The sequence below is a fragment of the Pseudophryne corroboree genome, chromosome 11 (assembly GCF_028390025.1).
Source record: "Pseudophryne corroboree isolate aPseCor3 chromosome 11, aPseCor3.hap2, whole genome shotgun sequence".
NCBI classification, from domain to species: domain Eukaryota; kingdom Metazoa; phylum Chordata; class Amphibia; order Anura; family Myobatrachidae; genus Pseudophryne; species Pseudophryne corroboree.
The window spans coordinates 16,040,429-16,062,473 of record NC_086454.1 but is presented as its reverse complement, the minus strand read 5'-3'; the positions used below and the strand labels follow the sequence as shown (position 1 = coordinate 16,062,473).

Genomic DNA, 22,045 nt, shown 5'->3' with positions numbered 1-22,045 from the left:
ATGTGAGAGAGGAAAACAATTTATGTAGACTTACAGTTCATACCAAATATGTTATTTATTTTTGTCTCTCTTCTTTTTAGCATTCCCTCGTCCAAAACACACACACACACACACACACACACACACACACACACACACACACACACACTCCCATCACCTATGTTCATAGAGCTTCTCCATGTGTAACGTAATGCAGATCCCCAATAGGCTGGCTTTTATTCTATGGTGGTGGAATCCTCTGATACTGCCTAATTAGTTCCCTGGGACCTACCCCAGCACGGTAAGGGAAACACATCCGCAGGTTGTAGCAGGTGGGCAGGGGGAGTCCCGTCTCAAGCACGTCAGCTCAGATGATCCCCTTGTCCTTGCCTGGGAATGGCACTGGGAGTTCTGTCACTGGATATCCCTCGGAGACGGGAGGCACTCCTCCTGGCATCCTGTTTTTTTGACACTTGATGAAATATTTAGTGTTAGGATGACATTACTGCTATGTGCTTGTCAATCAGGGTGTAAAACCAGCTGCAATGGAAATAAAATAAAATCTGTCCTTATTTAAAGAAATGGAATGTGTGTGGGGGGGGGGGGTTGACAGCCTTTGGTTTTGCATGGAACATTTTGTTAAAATGCGGGATATGTATTTATGTGTCCTTCTAAGTGCCTTCGCACCTGATGTTCACTGCCGGTTACCTGCGACGCTCTGCATGCAAGGTTCTAATGGAATATACCGGTTTCCCCAATACGGCGCCTTGCTATTGGATGTTGCAAATTTGCAGCGGTGACTATCAAAAGGATTAGTAACACTAGAGCTATACTTATAGTTACAAATACAATGTGCTATAGGTTGATTTCTCATTGTAAAGAGGACCGATCACCACTTTTTATTTAAGTAGAGGTTATTATATGCTTGTAACGAGCCTCGCTCCACCTGTTCTTTTTGGAGGGTTTTCTGGAATGGGGCAAATAAAAAGTGCGCCTGCAAACTTATTATACAGATTGTAGTCCCTCCCTCGCTGCTATAGCGTGCTGATGTGGTGCGCGGAGATGGGAGGAGCCATGCTGTATCATGCTGGATAGACTGTTTAATGTTAGCCAGGTGGATTTATATATTTTGTTTGCTTACCGTTTCTTATATAGCGCAGCATATTCCGTTGCGCTTTACAATTGGAATCAACAGTGATAAAACAAAACCGGGTAATAACAGACAGTCATGGAGGTAGGAGGGCCCTGCTCGCAAGCTTACATTCTATAGGGAAATAGGCATTGATACACAAGGGTAGGTGCTATCTATTACATAATGAATGGTCCACCAGATTGCAGAGGTTCTTGGTGGGGTGTTTGATATGGTCACACAGTGATGTTGTCCTGGGGTCAGGAGGGTGTGAAAGTGAAGAAAGACAAAATGTGAGGATATGTGTGGATTGTACAGTGGGGATGTAATTGGATAGGAAAGCGTATGAAGGTTCTAGAATTTAAGCTTGTCTGAAGAGGTGAGTTTTTAGGGAAATCTTGAAGGTTTGGAGACTAGAGGAGAGTCCTATTGTGCGTGGGAGGTCATTCCACAGAGTGGGTACATCCTGAAGAAAGTCCTGCAATCATGAATGGGAGTGTGGATGAGAGATGCAGATCTTGTGAAGAGCAGAGAGGTCGGGTTGGGAGATATTTTGAGATAAGCGAAGTGATGTACGTTTGTGTAGTTTGGTTATTGGCCTTGTATGTAAGTTAAAAGTATTTTATATTGAATACGGTAGAATACCGGTAACCAATGGAGGGACTGACAGAGCGGATCTGCAGGCGATGAACGTCTAGCGAGGAAGATTAGCCTCGCAGCTGCAGTCGGAATGGATTGTTTTGGTGAGTCTCGTTTTGGTAAGACCGGTCAGGAGACTATTACAATAATCAATGCGGGAGATGATAAGAGCATGGATTAGAGTGTTTGCTGTGTCTTGTGTAAGATATGGGCGTATTTTGGATGTTTCTTAGATGTATGTAACATGATTTAGAGACAGACTGAATGTGGGGAATAAAGGACAGATCAGAGTCAGGGATGACACCCAGGCAGCGAGCTTGTAGGGTAGGGATGATTGTTGAGTCATCAGTGATAGATAGCAGGTTGGAATTAATCCTGTTTTGGAAATATTCAGTTTGAGGTGGCGAGATGTCATCCAAGATGAAACAGCAGAGCGGCATCCAGTGACACGGCCCAGTACAGATGGTGATAAATCTGGGGAGGATAGGTAGATCTGATTATCCTCTGCGTACAGATGATACTGAAATCCAAAAGAGCTGATTAGTTTGCCAAGAGATGAGGTATAGATTGAGAAATTTGCATACTAAACAGCCTAATTAGCATGCTAATCGCTTGAGAAACACAAAGCACAATTTTTTTTATTTATTTTTTAGCTACAAATTGAGTGTTATTGATAACAAAATACCCGCCACGCAGTGGACTTTCAGCGGCGTTCTGGGCATTTGTTAAAGTTTTGGTGGAGTTTCCATCCATGCAAGCCCTCCCTTAGAAATTACCACCGAAGTCACTTCGCCTCATGCCTCACTGAAGTCCGTAGTGAAGTGCTAGGTTGCATACAGCTCAAAATCCGTACACATTAACAAATTGCTTCCCTGTATAGCTGATAACCTGGAACAAAGCGTCCCCCAATGCACAGTCCTGGCCAGCTGGAGGACAAGCATGTTGCGAGGGTGAGAGCTGCCATGACAGTCTCACCTCTCTCTGGCCTGTTTACTGTTTATATGTGTACTCTGTTATTCCTGTTCCTGGCCTGCTTCCAGCCGCTGCGCTGCCTCTGTACATCCATCTGTGATCAGACGTACAGAGAGGGTTCGGGATTATTGTTGCAATTTACTTTCTGAATTCAGGCAGCGCATTTCATGTGCGTATATGATTTAATGTGGCGCCTGCCACTCCGCGCTTCTCTGTTCAGCGTAATCTATCCCGCGAGACTTACCTGTTGCCTGTGATATACTGTGTTGTGCTTCTGCTCTCTTCAGCATTTCCTCTCATTATTATATTTCATCTTTATGGTGCTGCAGATGGTCTGCCACGCCGTGCATAGTGGGCGAACAGAACCGTATAACAGAGGACAGACGGCGAATAATACATATATTTCTACGCCGGTAAACAACGCATTGCTGGCGTATAGACAGAACGTAGACCTGCAGATCCAGAACTTTGTAAAAATAAACATTTGACTGGACTCATCCTGCAAACTTTTATAGTGTAGAAGATTTTTATTTGTTTTCTTGAAAAAGTTGATAATTCAAGGCGTAGTCTGTCCATCCAATCACACGCCTCTTCTCTGCTGTGTATGTCTTTTATTGAGGTTTAAAATTTCCAACAACATAGGAGCGCAGCTAGCAGCGTATAGCAGTATACTCTGTAACTGCTGTAAAATAGTGGAACATTTTTTACCTATACATTTATTTATTTTATTCCTCGACTTTTGCGGGTTACAGGGAAAAATTGCAGTCCAGCATGAGATGAAAGCTAATCTTTTGACTTGTCTGCTTCTCCTGATGTGTGGAGGGGTATGGAGGCAGCAGGAAGCTGCAGTCTGAGAGTTATACAGTGGGAGGAGCAGGGTCCCCAGCAGCACAGAGTATATCAGGAGATGAGTGATGTGTCAGTGAGGACAGGGCTGCATGTGACAGGGGCAGTGACATGATGTGAGGAGGGGAATGGCGGCAGCAGGAAGCTGCAGTCTGAGAGTTATACAGTGGGAGGAGCAGGGTCCCCAGCAGCACAGAGTATATCAGGAGATGAGTGATGTGTCAGTGAGGACAGGGCTGCATGTGACAGGGGCAGTGACATGATGTGAGGAGGGGTATGGAGGCAGCAGGAAGCTGCAGTCTGAGAGTTATACAGTGGGAGGAGCAGGGTCCCCAGCAGCACAGAGTATATCAGGAGATGAGTGATGTGTCAGTGAGGACAGGGCTGCATGTGACAGGGGCAGTGACATGATGTGAGGAGGGGAATGGCGGCAGCAGGAAGCTGCAGTCTGAGAGTTATACAGTGGGAGGAGCAGGGTCCCCAGCAGCACAGAGTATATCAGGAGATGAGTGATGTGTCAGTGAGGACAGGGCTGCATGTGACAGGGACAGTGACATGATGTGAGGAGGGGAACGGAGGCAGCAGGAAGCTACAGACTGAGAGTTATATAGTGGGAGGAGCAGGGTCCCCAGCAGCACAGAGTATATCAGGAGATGAGTGATGTGTCAGTGAGGACAGGGCTGCATGTGACAGGGACAGTGACATGATGTGAGGAGGGGAACGGAGGCAGCAGGAAGCTACAGTCTGAGAGTTATACAGTGGGAGGAGCAGGGTCCCCAGCAGCACAGAGTATATCAGGAGATGAGTGATGTGTCAGTGAGGACAGGGCTGCATGTGACAGGGGCAGTGACATGATGTGAGGAGGGGAATGGAGGTAGCAGGAAGCCACAGACTGAGAGTTATATAGTGGGAGGAGCAGGGTCCCCAGCAGCACAGAGTATATCAGGAGATGGGTGATGTGTCAGTGAGGACAGGGCTGCATGTGACAGGGGCAGTGACATGATGTGAGGAGGGGAATGGAGGCAGCAGGAAGCTACAGACTGAGAGTTATATAGTGGGAGGAGCAGGGTCCCCAGCAGCACAGAGTATATCAGGAGATGAGAGATGTGTCAGTGAGGACAGGGCTGCATGTGACAGGGGCAGTGACATGATGTGGGGTGGGGAATGGAGGCAGTGGGAAGCCACAGACTGAGAGTTATATAGTGGGAGGAGCAGGGTCCCCCCGCAGCACAGAGTATATCAGGAGATGAGAGATGTGTCAGTGAGGACAGGGCTGCATGTGACAGGGGCAGTGACATGATGTGAGGAGGGGAATGGAGGCAGCAGGAAGCCACAGACAGAGTTATATAGTGGGAGGAGCAGGGTCCCCCAGCAGCACAGAGTATATCAGGAGATGAGTGATGTGTCAGTGAGGACAGGGCTGCATGTGACAGGGGCAGTGACATGATGTGAGGAGGGGAATGGAGGCAGCAGGAAGCTACAGACTAAACATTAGATGATGGAAGGAATAGCATCTTATGATGCAGGCAGTTGTGTCCAGGACACCAATGTAGGAAAGTGGTGTATGCATCATCTTGTTAGATAGATATCAGCAATCCGTTATTGCACAGTGCCTTCCTGCCGATAATGCCAGCGTTCAGTGCTGCTGCCTCTCCGCTCCTATTTATTTCTTTTAACTTTAACTGAATCTCCTGTTCCGTGCTGCCTGTGCAGTTTGGGTTCCATGGGACAGATTTATTAAGCTCGGTGAAGTAATAAAGTGGAAGGTGATAAAGGACCAGCCAGTCAGATCCTTACTGCCATGTCACAAGCTGGGTTTGAAAAATGACAGATAGGAGGTGATTGGCTGGTCCTTTATCACCTTCCACTTTCTCACTTCACCGAGCTTAATAAATCTGCCCCCATGTATCTGAGAGATGATGAACATCGTACATTTTATGCAACACATGCACTTCCCATGCCCCCATCCTTACAGCTTCTAGTCTCCAGGACAGATGTGTACACCCTCATTGTCGCTGCAGTCATGTTAAACAGCCCTTCTATTCGCGCCAAGTCGTGAGTGTGTTTACGAATGCCGGGCGTTAGTAAAATGCAACTTATTCGCATTTCGTATGCAGATACAGCTGCATTCGCACACAGTATATAGTCATGCCGCATATCTTTTTAATCGGCATAGTCTGCTGGCGCGTGTTATTCACATAGCGTGCGAACAAGACTCATTTTCTGGGAAAGAAAGACGCCCGGCGCTGGCTGAGTCGCGCTGGATCTGACGGCTCATTATGAGGCTGGATGATGCAGGACACATCTGTAACTGTCTGATACTTTCTTCCACCCAGCTTTCTAGAGGCAGACTTTACTGTCTGTCCTCCTGCCTGCAGACTTTGGGCGGTGCACACGTGGCATACGTGATATACAGGTGAGTGCGATCCATGGGTGTAAGCATATAGATAATGAAGGAAAAGACTGTCTTTCTAGCAACCATCCCATTTCCAGGAAGTTTGAAAGCGGAGGTGTCCGGCAACTGGAATCCTCCCAAAGTGCGCACCTGACTAGCAGCCTGATTGATGGAGGTAACACAGGCAGTATTGGATAGTCTGCAGCCAGTAGTCGCTAGATCAATAGCACCTATTCATCAGAGCAGATACCAGGCAATCAGAACGACAATCAATAGTCTCATTTTGTATCTCAGACACAATCTACTCATCTTCCCTGTGTACCGAAATCTCCGCTCCCCTACTACACAGCTGCTCTCTGTACACACTGTACCCAGATAGGTTCCTCTCCTTGCTGGGTATCTAGATACTAACACATACGTGTGTTACTCCACAGCCAACCCAAAACCGCTTTCTGTTCCAGCTTGGTGATTGTACACTGAGAATTGGAGAAAGATTATCCGCTGCTAACATCCTAAATCTACAACTCTACCAGTTTTTCGTTCAGTTCGTACATATACAGATGGGTCCATGCTTATCTTGACCTTTAATAGGATTGAGACTGGCCAGTCGGACTTAATCCCCTGCTGTAATGACTTAATCCCCTGCTGTATTGTTCTCTGTATTGTATTGCAGCTGAGAATAATAGATGAAGGGTTTATGTTGATAAACCATGTTATGCCTAGTTGCAGCAAACTAGCCAAGATAACCGTGGACCCATCTGTATAGCTTTATTTAAAGAAATCCCTATCCGTGAGACAAATAGCAATTTAAACCATTCAAGCGATAAATGATTTCTTAATAAAACTTTGCATGTATCAGCTGTCGAATGTGCATTTTCGAAAGCTCGCAACCGCCGGTGTAAACCAAATAACTGCCCGGCAAAGGGAGCGACACAGTATATGGGTAATGGTCCTCCCCAAGGGACGGATTAGAGGTAACGTTCTTGGAGAAGATGTGTTGTCATATTGGCAGCAGCCTTTGTATAAGGGTAATGGGACGACAGTGTGGACATGCAATATTGTTATTACACTGGTTAGCGATTCGCCGTGTGACACATGCAATTAAACATCAGATGAACAGAACCCATTGGAAATTGTCAGGCGCAAGATTTCACAGCAACCTATAATTTCATGGGGACAAGCTTTGCATTTTAATTGTTTAGGGACTGAAATAGCTCTTTGGGCTTCTATGTATTCTATGTATCCCCCTCCCCCATTTCTCTTCCCTTTTTTTTTTTTTTTTTTTTTGATCTTTCTCTTTTATCATTTGATTATTTGGAATCATCACTTTCATAGAAATTCAGATTCTAAACCGCAGGGAGGGGAAGAAAAATATTTTTGCATCACAAGTTAGAGAATCGCACAAAGCCTTAATGCTCTAGAACTGCTACATTCATAGATTGCATTCATCATCCATACAAAGCAATCTGGTTAATAGAACATATTCACAGAGCTTCATGTGTTTATTCACAGCTTGTTCTATAGCTGCATTAAACATTAGATATAAACTAGGAAGGTAGAATACATAGTTCAGTGTCACCTGGTATTTACACCTGTCCCTATTACAGAGCGCCGAATCCTAACAGCACTATCCAGTCGCAGTAGTGATGTCGCAGTAACGCAAATGTGCGTTATTCCAGTCTGGGCGTACAGAGACGTATCTGCTGCAGCTAGTATAGTATATAGACGAATATATACCTTTCTTCTATTGTAGCAACATACGCCTTCTTTAATCTATGCTGTGCGTACACCTGCCTACAGGACCGGTATAGGGGGAGGCGCTGTGCGTACACCTGCTTACAGGGCTGGTATAGGGGGAGGTGCTGTGCGTACACCTGGTTACAGGGCTGGTATAGGGGAGGCGCTGTGCGTGCATCTGCTTACAGGGCTGGTATAGGGGGAGGTGCTGTGCGTACACCTGCTTACAGGGCTGGTATATCGGGAGGTGCTGTGCGTACACCTGCTTACAGGACTGGTATAGGAGGAGGAGTTGTGCATACACCTGCTTACAGGTCTGGTATAGGGGGAGGAGCTGTGCATACACCTGCTTGCAGGTCTGGTATAGGGGTAGGAGCTGTGCATACACCTGCTTGCAGGACTGATATATCGGGAGGCGCTGTGCGTACACCTGGTGACAGGACTGCTATAGGGGGAGGTGCTATGCGTATATCTGCTTACAGGGTCGGTATAGGGGGGACGCTGTGCGTACACCTGCTTACAGGGCTGGTATAGGGAAGGCGCTGTGCATACACCTGCTTACAGGGCTGGTATAGGGGAGGCGCTGTGCGTACACCTGCTTACAGGGCTGGTATATCGGGAGGCACTGTGCGTACACCTGTTTACAGGGCTGGTATAGGGGGAGACGCTGTGCGTACATCTGCTTACAGGGCTGGTATAGGGAAGGCGCTGTGCGTACACCTGCTTACAGGGCTGGTATAGGGGGAGACGCTGTGCGTACACCTGCTTACAGGGCTGGTATAGGGGGAGGTGCTGTGCGTACACCTGGTTACAGGGCTGGTATAGGGGAGGCGCTGTGCGTGCATCTGCTTACAGGGCTGGTATAGGGGGAGGTGCTGTGCGTACACCTGCTTACAGGGCTGGTATAGGGGGAGGTGCTGTGCGTACATCTGCTTACAGGGCTGGTATAGGGGTGACGCTGTGCGTGCACCTGCTTACAGGGCTGGTATAGTGGGAGACGCTGTGCGTACACCTGGTTACAGGGCTGGTATAGTGGAGGCGCTGTGCGTACACCTGCTTACAGGGCTGGTATAGGGGGAGATACATCTCATCTGCTTACAGGGCTGGTATAGGGGGAGGTGCTGTGCGTACACCTGGTTACAGGGCTGGTATAGGGGGAGGCGCTGTGCGTACACCTGCTTACAGGGCTGGTATAGGGGGAGGTGCTGTGCGTACACCTGGTTACAGGGCTGGTATAGGGGGAGGCGCTGTGCGTACACCTGCTTACAGGGCTGGTATAGGGGGAGGTGCTGTGCGTACACCTGGTTACAGGGCTGGTATAGGGGAGGCGCTGTGCGTGCATCTGCTTACAGGGCTGGTATAGGGGGAGGTGCTGTGCGTACACCTGCTTACAGGGCTGGTATAGGGGGAGGTGCTGTGCGTACACCTGCTTACAGGGCTGGTATAGGGGGAGACGCTGTGCGTACATCTGCTTACAGGGCTGGTATAGGGGTGACGCTGTGCGTGCACCTGCTTACGGGGCTGGTATAGTGGGAGACGCTGTGCGTACACCTGGTTACAGGGCTGGTATAGTGGAGGCGCTGTGCGTACACCTGGTTACAGGGCTGGTATAGGGGGAGGTGCTGTGCGTACACCTGGTTACAGGGCTGGTATAGGGGGAGGTGCTGTGCGTACATCTGCTTACAGGGCTGGTATAGGGGGAGGTGCTGTGCGTACATCTGCTTACAGGGCTGGTATAGGGGGAGGTGCTGTGCGTACACCTGGTTACAGGGCTGGTATAGGGGGAGTCGCTGTGCGTACACCTGCTTACAGGGCTGGTATAGTGGAGACGCTGTGCGTACACCTGCTTACAGGGCTGGTATAGGGGGAGGTGCTGTGCGTACATCTGCTTACAGGGCTGGTATAAGGGAGACGCTGTGCGTACATCTGCTTACAGGGCTGGTATAGGGGGAGGTGCTGTGCGTACACCTGCTTACAGGGCTGGTATAGGAGGAGGTGCTGTGCGTACATCTGCTTACAGGGCTGGTATAGGGGTGACGCTGTGCGTACACCTGCTTACAGGGCTGGTATGGGGGGAGACGCTGTGCGTACATCTGCTTACAGGGCTGGTATAGGGGTGACGCTGTGCGTACACCTGCTTACAGGACTGGAATAGGGGGAGGTGCTGTGCGTACATCTGCTTACAGGGCTGGTATAGGGGGAGGTGCTGTGCGTACATCTGCTTACAGGGCTGGTATAGGGGTGGCCCTGTGCGTACACCTGCTTACAGGACTGGTATAGGGGGAGACGCTGTGCGTACATCTGCTTACAGGGCTGGTATAGGGGGAGGTGCTGTGCGTACATCTGCTTACAGGGCTGTTATAGGGGGAGGTGCTGTGCGTACACCTGGTTACAGGGCTGGTATAGGGGGAGGTGCTGTGCGTGCACCTGCTTACAGGGCTGGTATAAGGGAGACGCTGTGCGTGCACCTGCTTACAGGGCTGGTATAAGGGAGACGCTGTGCGTGCACCTGCTTACAGGGCTGGTATAGGGGGAGTCGCTGTGCGTACACCTGGTTACAGGGCTGGTATAGGGGTGGCGCTGTGCGTACACCTGCTTACAGGGCTGGTATAGGGGGAGGTGCTGTGCGTGCACCTGCTTACAGGGCTGGTATAAGGGAGACGCTGTGCGTGCACCTGCTTACAGGGCTGGTATAGGGGGAGTCGCTGTGCGTACACCTGGTTACAGGGCTGGTATAGGGGTGACGCTGTGCGTACACCTGCTTACAGGGCTGGTATAGGGGGAGGTGCTGTGCGTACATCTGCTTACAGGGCTGGTATAGGGGGAGGTGCTGTGCGTACATCTGCTTACATGGCTGGTATAGGGGGAGACGCTGTGCGTACACCTGCTTACAGGGCTGGTATAGGGGTGACGCTGTGCGTACACCTGCTTACAGGGCTGGTATAGGGGGAGGTGCTGTGCGTACATCTGCTTACATGGCTGGTATAGGGGGAGACGCTGTGCGTACACCTGCTTACATGGCTGGTATAGGGGGAGATGCTGTGCGTACACCTGCTTACAGGACTGGTATAGGGGGAGGCGCTGTGCGTGCACCTGCTTACAGGGCTGGTATAGGGGAGGCGCTGTGCGTACACCTGCTTACAGGGCTGGTATAGGGGGAGGTGCTGTGCGTACACCTGCTTACAGGGTTGGTATAGGGGAGGCGCTGTGCGTGCACCTGCTTACAGGGTTGGTATAGGGAGAGGCTCTGTGCGTGCACCTGCTTACAGGGCTGGTATAGTGGAGGCGCTGTGCGTACACCTGCTTACAGGGCTGGTATAGGGGAGAGGCTCTGTGCGTGCACCTGCTTACAGGGCTGGTATAGTGGAGGCACTGTGCGTACACCTGCTTACAGGGCTGGTATAGGGGGAGGCGCTGTGCGTGCACCTGCTTACAGGACTGGTATAGGGGGAGGCGCTGTGCGTGCACCTGCTTACAGGACTGGTATAGGGGGAGGCGCTGTGCGTGCACCTGCTTACAGGACTGGTATAGTGGAGGCGCTGTGCGTACACCTGCTTACAGGGCTGGTATAGGGGGAGGCGCTGTGCGTGCACCTGCTTACAGGACTGGTATAGGGGTGACGCTGTGCGTGCACCTGCTTACAGGGCTGGTATAGTGGAGGCGCTGTGCGTACACCTGGTTACAGGGCTGGTATAGGGGGAGGTGCTGTGCGTACATCTGCTTACAGGGCTGGTATAGGGGGAGGTGCTGTGCGTACACCTGCTTACAGGGCTGGTATAGGGGGAGGGACTGTGCGTACACCTGCTTACAGGGTTGGTATAGGGGGAGACGCTGTGCGTACACCTGCTTACAGGGCTGGTATAGGGGAGAGGCTCTGTGCGTACACCTGCTTACAGGGCTGGTATAGTGGAGGCGCTGTGCGTACACCTGGTTACAGGGCTGGTATAGGGGGAGGTGCTGTGCGTACACCTGCTTACAGGGTTGGTATAGGGGGAGGCGCTGTGCGTACACCTGCTTACAGGGCTGGTATAGGGGAGAGGCTCTGTGCGTACACCTGCTTACAGGGCTGGTATAGTGGAGGCGCTGTGCGTACACCTGCTTACAGGGCTGGTATAGTGGAGGCGCTGTGCGTACACCTGGTTACAGGGCTGGTATAGGGGGAGGTGCTGTGCGTACACCTGGTTACAGGACTGGTATAGGGGAGTCGCTGTGCGTACACCTGCTTACAGGTCTGGTATAGGGGGAGTCGCTGTGCGTACACCTGGTTAAAGGGCTGGTATAGGGGGAGGTGCTGTGCGTGCACCTGCTTACAGGGCTGGTATAGGGGGAGGTGCTGTGCGTACACCTGGTTACAGGGCTGGTATAGGGGGAGACGCTGTGCGTACACCTGGTTACAGGGCTGGTATAGGGGGAGACGCTGTGCGTACATCTGGTTACAGGGCTGGTATAGGGGCAGACGCTGTGCGAACACCTGCTTACAGGGCTGGTATAGGGGGAGATGCTGTGCGTACATCTGCTTACAGGGCTGGTATAGGGGGAGACGCTGTGCGTACACCTCCTTACAGGGCTGGTATAGGGGGAGGTGCTGTGCGTACACCTGGTTACAGGGCTTGTATAGGGGGATGCGATGTGCGTACACCTGGTTACAGGGCTGGTATAGGGGAAGGTGCTGTGCGTACACCTGGTTACAGGGCTGGTATAGGGGAGGTGCTGTGCGTACACCTGGTTACAGGGCTTGTATAGGGGGAGGTGCTGTGCGTACACCTGGTTACAGGGCTGGTATAGGGGAAGGTGCTGTGCGTACACCTGCTTACAGGACTGGTATAGGGGGAGGTGCTGTGCGTACACCTGGTTACAGGGCTGGTATAGGGGGAGGTGCTGTGCGTACACCTGGTTACAGGGCTGGTATAGGGGGAGACGCTGTGCGTACACCTGCTTACAGGGCTGGTATAGGGGAGGTGCTGTGCGTACACCTGGTTACAGGGCTGGTATAGGGGGAGACGCTGTGCGTACACCTGCTTACAGGGCTGGTATAGTGGAGGCGCTGTGCGTACACCTGGTTACAGGGCTGGTATAGGGGAGGTGCTGTGCGTACACCTGGTTACAGGGCTGGTATAGGGGGAGACGCTGTGCGTACACCTGCTTACAGGGCTGGTATAGGGGAAGGTGCTGTGCGTACACCTGGTTACAGGGCTGGTATAGGGGAGGTGCTGTGCGTACACCTGGTTACAGGGCTTGTATAGGGGGAGGTGCTGTGCGTACACCTGGTTACAGGGCTGGTATAGGGGAAGGTGCTGTGCGTACACCTGCTTACAGGGCTGGTATAGGGGGAGGTGCTGTGCGTACACCTGGTTACAGGGCTGGTGTAGGGGGAGGTGCTGTGTGTACACCTGGTTACAGGGCTGGTATAGGGGGAGGTGCTGTGCGTACATGTGGTTACAGGGCTGGTATAGGGGGAGGTGCTGTGCGTACACCTGGTTACAGGGCTGGTATAGGGGGAGGTGCTGTGCGTACACCTGGTTACAGGGCTAGTATAGGGGTGACGCTGTTCTAAGTTGCCCGTAGATGTGTGCGCTGAGCAATTGATGGTCGAGTGTATGAACTTTGCTATCACTAATACAGCAAATAGCCCTTTGTACATATTGGTGAGGGTGTGCATCCACCACTGTGATCGGACAGCTGACAGACTTCCTGGGAGAATCCTGCTAGACCTGTAACATAATAATAATGGGATTGTCTCCTTATTGCTGAAGCTGTAGGATAAATGTAAATATAACTGATGTTTCCTGGTTACAGGTTCAGGAAGGCAGCAGGAATGTGCGGCTCGGGTCCCTAATCGCGCTACTGGTGGATGAAGGACAGGACTGGACTCAGGTGGAGATTCCCAGCTCCCCTCCACCAATCACAGTCCCAGCAGCTGCTGCCAGTGTGACCACAACCCCACAGAAGGCTTCTGCTCAGCCTGGGAAACTTGGGTACGTGTTCCTGTAAGGTGCAATGCAGAATAACTTACATATTACAGTCGGTAAGATAGAGGATGCCGGATTCATAAAGGCAAGTCTGTAAAAGGTTGTACATGACATCTGCTGCATAGAGGTGAGTCTCTGGGTACCAACATGATTTATCTGCTCGTGGTCAGAGTACAGAAACCACGTTGGATACAATTGGGATCTCTGCATATAGCCTGCTTTACAGAATGTAGTCATTCATGAATCCTATGTACATTTCATTACTAGGGAAACAGAGAGAATATAATTCAAGTAAAACAGTATACAGGACTATGATTTTGTGAATACTGCAGTATAGGAGTGGTATACAGACAGAATACTGCTTATAGAGTATCATACGGGTCTGTGCCTGCTTACAGGAGTAACACAGAGAGTAATACGGGTCTGTGTCTGCTTACAGGAGTAATACAGAGAGTAATACGGGTCTGTGCCTGCTTACAGGAGTAATAGGGGTCTGTGTCTACTTACAGGAGTAATACAGAGAGTAATACGGGTCTGTGCCTGCTTACAGGAGTAATACAGAGAGTAATACGGGTCTGTGCCTGCTTACAGGAGTAATACAGAGAGTAATACGGGTCTGTGCCTGCTTACAGGAGTAATACAGAGAGTAATACGGGTCTGTGTCTGCTTACAGGAGTAATACAGAGAGTAATACGGGTCTGTGCCTGCTTACAGGAGTAATAGGGGTCTGTGTCTACTTACAGGAGTAATACAGAGAGTAATACGGGTCTGTGCCTGCTTACAGGAGTAATACAGAGAGTAATATGGGTCTGTGCCTGCTTACAAGAGTAATACAGAGAGTAATACGGGTCTGTGCCTGCTTACAGGAGTAATACAGAGAGTAATACGGGTCTGTGCCTGCTTACAGGAGTAATACAGAGAGTAATACGGGTCTGTGCCTGCTTACAGGAGTAATACAGAGAGTAATACGGGTCTGTGCCTGCTTACAGGAGTAATACGGGTCTGTGTCTACTTACAGGAGTAATACAAAGAGTAATACGGGTCTGTGCCTGCTTACAGGAGTAATACAGAGAGTAATACGGGTCTGTGCCTGCTTACAGGAGTAATACAGAGAGTAATACGGGTCTGTGCCTGCTTACAGGAGTAATACAGAGAGTAATACGGGTCTGTGCCTGCTTACAGGAGTAATACAGAGAGTAATATGGGTCTCTGCCTGCTTGCATGTGTAATACAGAGATTAATATTTGGTCTGTGCCTGCTTACAGGAGTAATACAGAGAGTAATAAGGGTCTGCGCCTGCTTACAGGAGTAATACAGAGAGTAATACGGGTCTGTGCCTGCTTACAGGAGTAATACAGAGAGTAATATGGGTCTTTGCCTGCTTGCATGAGTAATACAGAGTTTAATATTTGGTCTGTGCCTGCTTACAGGATAATACAGAGAGTAATACGGGTCTGTGCCTGCTTACAGTAGTAATACAGAGAGTAATATGGGTCTTTGCCTGCTTGCATGAGTAATACAGAGATTAATATTTGGTCTGTGCCTGCTTACAGGAGTAATACAGAGAGTAATACGGATCTGTGCCTGCTTACAGGAGTAATACAGAGAGTAATACGGGTCTGTGCCTGCTTACAGGAGTAAGACAGAGAGTAATACGGGTCTGTGCCTGCTTACAGTAGTAATACAGAGAGTAATATGGGTCTTTGCCTGCTTGCATGAGTAATACAGAGATTAATATTTGGTCTGTGCCTGCTTACAGGAGTAATACAGAGAGTAATACGGGTCTGTGCCTGCTTACAGGAGTAAGACAGAGAGTAATATGGGTCTTTGCCTGCTTACAGGAGTAATACAGAGAGTAATACGGGTCTGTGCCTGCTTAAAGGAGTAATACAGAGAGTAATACGGGTCTGTGCCTGCTTACAGGAGTAAAACAGAGAGTAATACGGGTCTGTGCCTGCTTACAGGAGTAATACAGAGATTAATATTTGGTCTCTGCCTGCTTACAGGAGTAATACAGAGAGTAATACGGGTCTGTGCCTGCTTACAGGAGTAATACAGAGAGTAATACGGGTCTGTGCCTGCTTACAGGAGTAATACAGAGAGTAATATGGGTCTGTGCCTGCTTACAGGAGTAATACAGAGAGTAATATGGGTCTTTGCCTGCTTGCATGAGTAATACAGAGATTAATATTTTGTCTGTGCCTGCTTACAGGAGTAATACAGAGAGTAATACGGGTCTGTGCCTGCTTACATGCGTAATACAGAGAGTAATATGGGTCTTTGCCTGCTTGCATGAGTAATACAGAGATTAATATTTGGTCTGTGCCTGCTTACAGGAGTAATACAGAGAGTAATATGGGTCTGTGTCTGCTTACAGGAGTAATATGGGTCTGTGCCTGCTTACAGGAGTAATACAGAGAGTAATACGGGTCTGCGCCTGCTTACAGGAGTAATACAGGGAGTAATACGGGTCTGTGCCTGCTTACAGGAGTAATACAGAGAGTAATATGGGTCTTTGCCTGCTTGCATGAGTAATAAAGAGATTAATATTTGGTCTGTGCCTGCTTACAGGAGTAATACAGAGAGTAATACGGGTCTGTGCCTGCTTACAGGAGTAATACAGAGAGTAATACGGGTCTGTGCCTGCTTACAGGAGTAATACAGAGAGTAATACGGGTCTGTGCCTGCTTACAGGAGTAATACAGAGAGTAATATGGGTCTTTGCCTGCTTGCATGAGTAATACAGAGATTAATATTTGGTCTGTGCCTGCTTACAGGAGTAATACGGGTCTGTGCCTGCTTACAGGAGTAATACAGAGAGTAATAGGGGTCTGTGCCTGCTTACAGGAGTAATACAGGGAGTAATACGGGTCTGTGCCTGCTTACAGGAGTAATACAGAGAGTAATACGGGTCTGTGCCTGCTTACAGGAGTACTACAGAGAGTAATAGGGGTCTGTGCCTGCTTACAGGAGTAATACGAGTCTGTGCCTGCTTACAGGAGTAATATAGAGAGTAATACGGATCTGTGCCTGCTTACATGAGTAATATAGAGAGTAATACGGATCTGTGCCTGCTTACAGGAGTAATACAGAGAGTACTACGGGTCTGTTCCTGCTTACAGGAGTAATACAGAGAGTACTACGGGTCTGTGCCTGCTTACAGGAGTAATACAGAGAGTAATAGGGGTCTGTGCCTGCGTACAGGAGTAATACAGAGAGTAATAGGGGTATCTGCCTGTTTACAGGAGTACTACAGAGAGTAATAGGGGTCTGTGCCTGCTTACAGGAGTAATACAGAGAGTAATAGGGGTCTGTGCCTGCTTACAGGAGTAATACAGAGAGTAATAGGGTCTGTGCCTGCTTACAGGAGTACTACAGAGAGTAATAGGGGTCTGTGCCGTTATGATTGGGTATGATATATGATATTCCCTGTAAAGTGCTGCAGAGTATGTGGGAGATATGTAAATAACTGGTAATGAATATATATATAACCCGGGATGTATGTCTGCAGGCTGTTGGTCACAGGTTACAGGTTCTGAGTAGCACAAGAGACCCAGACGCCATCTTTCTTGCACCCCACTCCTGACGCTTGCCGCATCCATCCCGCTCATCCGCGCAAGCATCCGGTATGTCCGCCTCGTGGCCACTGAGATGAGTGAGAATCACAAGTGTTTCTTTTAATTGAGGCCCAGAGCCAGCTTCCTGGCAGTGGAGATTCCCAGCTCCCCTCCACCAATCACAGTCCCAGCAGCTGCTGCCAGTGTGACCACAACCCCACAGAAGGCTTCTGCTCAGCCTGGGAAACTTGGGTACGTGTTCCTGTAAGGTGCAATGCAGAATAACTTACATATTACAGTCAGTCCATCTATGTTTAGTAAGATAGAGGATGCCGGATTCATAAAGGCAAGTCTGTAAAAGGTTGTACATGACATCTGCTGCATAGAGATGAGTCTCTGGGTACCAACATGATTTATCTGCTCGTGGTCAGAGTACAGAAACAAAATTGGGTACAATTGGGATCTCTGCATATAGCCTGCTTTACAGAATGTAGTCATTCATGAATCCTATGTACATTTCATTACTAGGTAAACATAGTGAATATAATTCAAGTAAAACTGTATACAGGACTATGATTTGGTGAATACTGCAGTATAGGAGTGGTATACAGACAGAATCCTGCTTATAGAGTATCATACGGGTCTGTGCCTGCTTACAGGAGTAATACAGAGAGTAATACGGGTCTGTGCCTGCTTACAGGACTAATACGGGTCTGTGCCTACTTACAGGAGTAATACAGAGAGTAATATGGGTCTGTGCCTGCTTACAGGAGTAATACAGAGAGTAATATGGGTCTGTGCCTGCTTACAGGAGTAATACAGAGAGTAATACGGGTCTGCGCCTGCTTACAGGACTAATACAGAGAGTAATACGGGTCTGTGCCTGCTTACAGGAGTAATACAGAGAGTAATACGGGTCTGTGCCTGCTTACAGGAGTAATACAGAGAGTAATACGGGTCTGTGTCTGCTTACAGGACTAATACAGAGAGTAATACGGGTCTGTGCCTGCTTACAGGAGTAATACGGGTCTGTGTCTACTTACAGGAGTAATACAGAGAGTAATACGGGTCTGTGCCTGCTTACAGGAGTAATACAGAGAGTAATACGGGTCTGTGCCTGCTTACAGGAGTAATACAGAGAGTAATACGGGTCTGTGCCTGCTTACAGGAGTAATACAGAGAGTAATACGGGTCTGTGCCTGCTTATAGGAGTAATACAGAGAGTAATACGGGTCTGTGTCTGCTTACAGGAGTAATACAGAGAGTAATACGGGTCTGTGCCTGCTTACAGGAGTAATACGGGTCTGTGTCTACTTACAGGAGTAATACAGAGAGTAATACGGGTCTGTGCCTGCTTACAGGAGTAATACAGAGAGTAATACGGGTCTGTGCCTGCTTACAGGAGTAATACAGAGAGTAATACGGGTCTGTGCCTGCTTACAGGAGTAATACAGAGAGTAATACGGGTCTGTGCCTGCTTACAGGAGTAATACAGAGAGTAATACGGGTCTGTGTCTGCTTACAGGAGTAATACAGAGAGTAATACGGGTCTGTGCCTGCTTACAGGAGTAATACAGAGTGTAATACGGGTCTGTGCCTGCTTACAGGAGTAATACGGGTCTGTGTCTACTTACAGGAGTAATACAGAGAGTAATACGGGTCTGTGCCTGCTTACAGGAGTAATACAGAGAGTAATACGGGTCTGTGCCTGCTTACAGGAGTAATACAGAGAGTAATACGGGTCTATGCCTGCTTACAGAAGTAATACAGAGAGTAGTACGGGTCTGTGCCTGCTTACAGGAGTAATACAGAGAGTAATATGGGTCTTTGCCTGCTTGCATGCGTAATACAGAGATTAATATTTGGTCTGTGCCTGCTTACAGGAGTAATACAGAGAGTAATACGGGTCTGTGCCTGCTTACAGGAGTAATACAGAGAGTAATATGGGTCTGTGTCTACTTACAGGAGTAATACAGAGAGTAATACGGGTCTGTGCCTGCTTACAGGAGTAATACAGAGAGTAATACGGGTCTGTGCCTGCTTACAGGAGTAATACAGAGAGTAATACGGGTCTGTGCCTGCTTACAGGAGTAATACAGAGAGTAATACGGGTCTGTGTCAGCTTACAGGAGTAATACAGAGAGTAATACGGGTCTGTGCCTGCTTACAGGAGTAATACAGAGTGTAATACGGGTCTGTGCCTGCTTACAGGAGTAATACGGGTCTGTGTCTACTTACAGGAGTAATACAGAGAGTAATACGGGTCTGTGCCTGCTTACAGGAGTAATACAGAGAGTAATACGGGTCTGTGCCTACTTACAGGAGTAATACAGAGAGTAATACGGGTCTTTGCCTGCTTACAGGAGTAATACAGAGAGTAATACGGGTCTGTGCCTGCTTACAGGAGTAATACAGAGAGTAATACGGGTCTGTGTCTGCTTACAGGAGTAATACAGAGAGTAATACGGGTCTGTGCCTGCTTACAGGAGTAATACGGGTCTGTGTCTACTTACAGGAGTAATACAAAGAGTAATACGGGTCTGTGCCTGCTTACAGGAGTAATACAGAGAGTAATACGGGTCTGTGCCTGCTTACAGGAGTAATACAGAGAGTAATACGGGTCTGTGCCTGCTTACAGGAGTAATACAGAGAGTAATACGGACTGTGCCTGCTTACAGGAGTAATACAGAGAGTAATACGGGTCTGTGTCTGCTTACAGGAGTAATACAGAGAGTAATACGGGTCTGTGCCTGCTTACAGGAGTAATACAGAGTGTAATACGGGTCTGTGCCTGCTTACAGGAGTAATACGGGTCTGTGTCTACTTACAGGAGTTATACAGAGAGTAATACGGGTCTGTGCCTGCTTACAGGAGTAATACAGAGAGTAATACGGGTCTGTGCCTACTTACAGGAGTAATACAGAGAGTAATACGGGTCTGTGCCTGCTTACAGGAGTAATACAGAGAGTAATACGGGTCTGTGCCTGCTTACAGGAGTAATACAGAGAGTAATACGGGTCTGGCCTGCTTACAGGAGTAATACAGAGAGTAATACGGGTCTGTGCCTGCTTACAGGAGTAATACAGAGAGTAATATGGGTCTTTGCCTGCTTGCATGAGTAATACAGAGATTAATATTTGGTCTGTGCCTGCTTACAGGAGTAATACAGAGAGTAATACGGGTCTGTGCCTGCTTACAGGAGTAATACAGAGAGTAATATGGGTCTGTGTCTACTTACAGGAGTAATACAGAGAGTAATACGGGTCTGTGCCTGCTTACAGGAGTAATACAGAGAGTAATACGGGTCTGTGCCTGCTTACAGGAGTAATACAGAGAGTAATACGGGTCTGTGCCTGCTTACAGGAGTAATACAGAGAGTAATACGGGTCTGTGTCTGCTTACAGGAGTAATACAGAGAGTAATACGGGTCTGTGCCTGCTTACAGGAGTAATACAGAGTGTAATACGGGTCTGTGCCTGCTTACAGGAGTAATACGGGTCTGTGTCTACTTACAGGAGTAATACAGAGAGTAATACGGGTCTGTGCCTGCTTACAGGAGTAATACAGAGAGTAATACGGGTCTGTGCATACTTACAGGAGTAATACAGAGAGTAATACGGGTCTGTGCCTGCTTACAGGAGTAATACAGAGAGTAATACGGGTCTGCGCCTGCTTACAGGAGTAATACAGAGAGTAATACGGGTCTGTGCCTGCTTACAGGAGTAATACGGGTCTGTGTCTACTTACAGGAGTAATACAGAGAGTAATACGGGTCTGTGCCTGCTTACAGGAGTAATACAGAGAGTAATACGGGTCTGTGCCTGCTTACAGGAGTAATACAGAGAGTAATACAGGTCTGTGCCTGCTTACAGGAGTAATACAGAGAGTAATACGGGTCTGTGCCTGCTTACAGGAGTAATACGGGTCTGTGTCTACTTACAGGAGTAATACAGAGAGTAATACGAGTCTGTGCCTGCTTACAGGAGTAATACAGAGAGTAATACGGGTCTGTACCTACTTACAGGAGTAATACAGAGAGTAATACGGGTCTGTGCCTGCTTACAGGAGTAATACAGAGAGTAATACGGGTCTGCGCCTGCTTACAGGAGTAATACAGAGAGTAATACGGGTCTGTGCCTGCTTACAGGAGTAATACGTGTCTGTGCCTGCTTACAGGAGTAATACAGAGATTAATATTTGGTCTCTGCCTGCTTACAGGAGTAATACAGAGAGTAATACGGGTCTGTGCCTGCTTACAGGAGTAATACAGAGAGTAATACGGGTCTGTGCCTGCTTACAGGAGTAATACAGAGAGTAATATGGGTCTGTGCCTGCTTACAGGAGTAATACAGAGAGTAATATGGGTCTTTGCCTGCTTGCATGAGTAATACAGAGATTAATATTTTGTCTGTGCCTGCTTACAGGAGTAATACAGAGAGTAATACGGGTCTGTGCCTGCTTACATGCGTAATACAGAGAGTAATATGGGTCTTTGCCTGCTTGCATGAGTAATACAGAGATTAATATTTGGTCTGTGCCTGCTTACAGGAGTAATACAGAGAGTAATATGGGTCTGTGTCTGCTTACAGGAGTAATATGGGTCTGTGCCTGCTTACAGGAGTAATACAGAGAGTAATACGGGTCTGCGCCTGCTTACAGGAGTAATACAGAGAGTAATACGGGTCTGTGCCTGCTTACAGGAGTAATACGGGTCTGTGCCTGCTTACATGCGTAATACAGAGAGTAATATGGGTCTTTGCCTGCTTGCATGAGTAATAAAGAGATTAATATTTGGTCTGTGCCTGCTTACAGGAGTAATACA

General features: G+C 48.5%; 1 protein-coding gene across 1 annotated transcript in view; it reads left to right on the top strand.

Annotated features, from left to right (window-relative positions):
* The window catches only part of PDHX (pyruvate dehydrogenase complex component X), a 146,230-nt gene that overhangs the window by 49,923 nt on the left and 74,262 nt on the right, over nt 1-22,045 (top strand). The window contains exon 4 of the mRNA XM_063946303.1: nt 13,494-13,672. Within this exon, the coding sequence (XP_063802373.1) occupies nt 13,494-13,672 (179 nt within the window). The remainder of the gene's footprint in view (nt 1-13,493; nt 13,673-22,045) is intronic.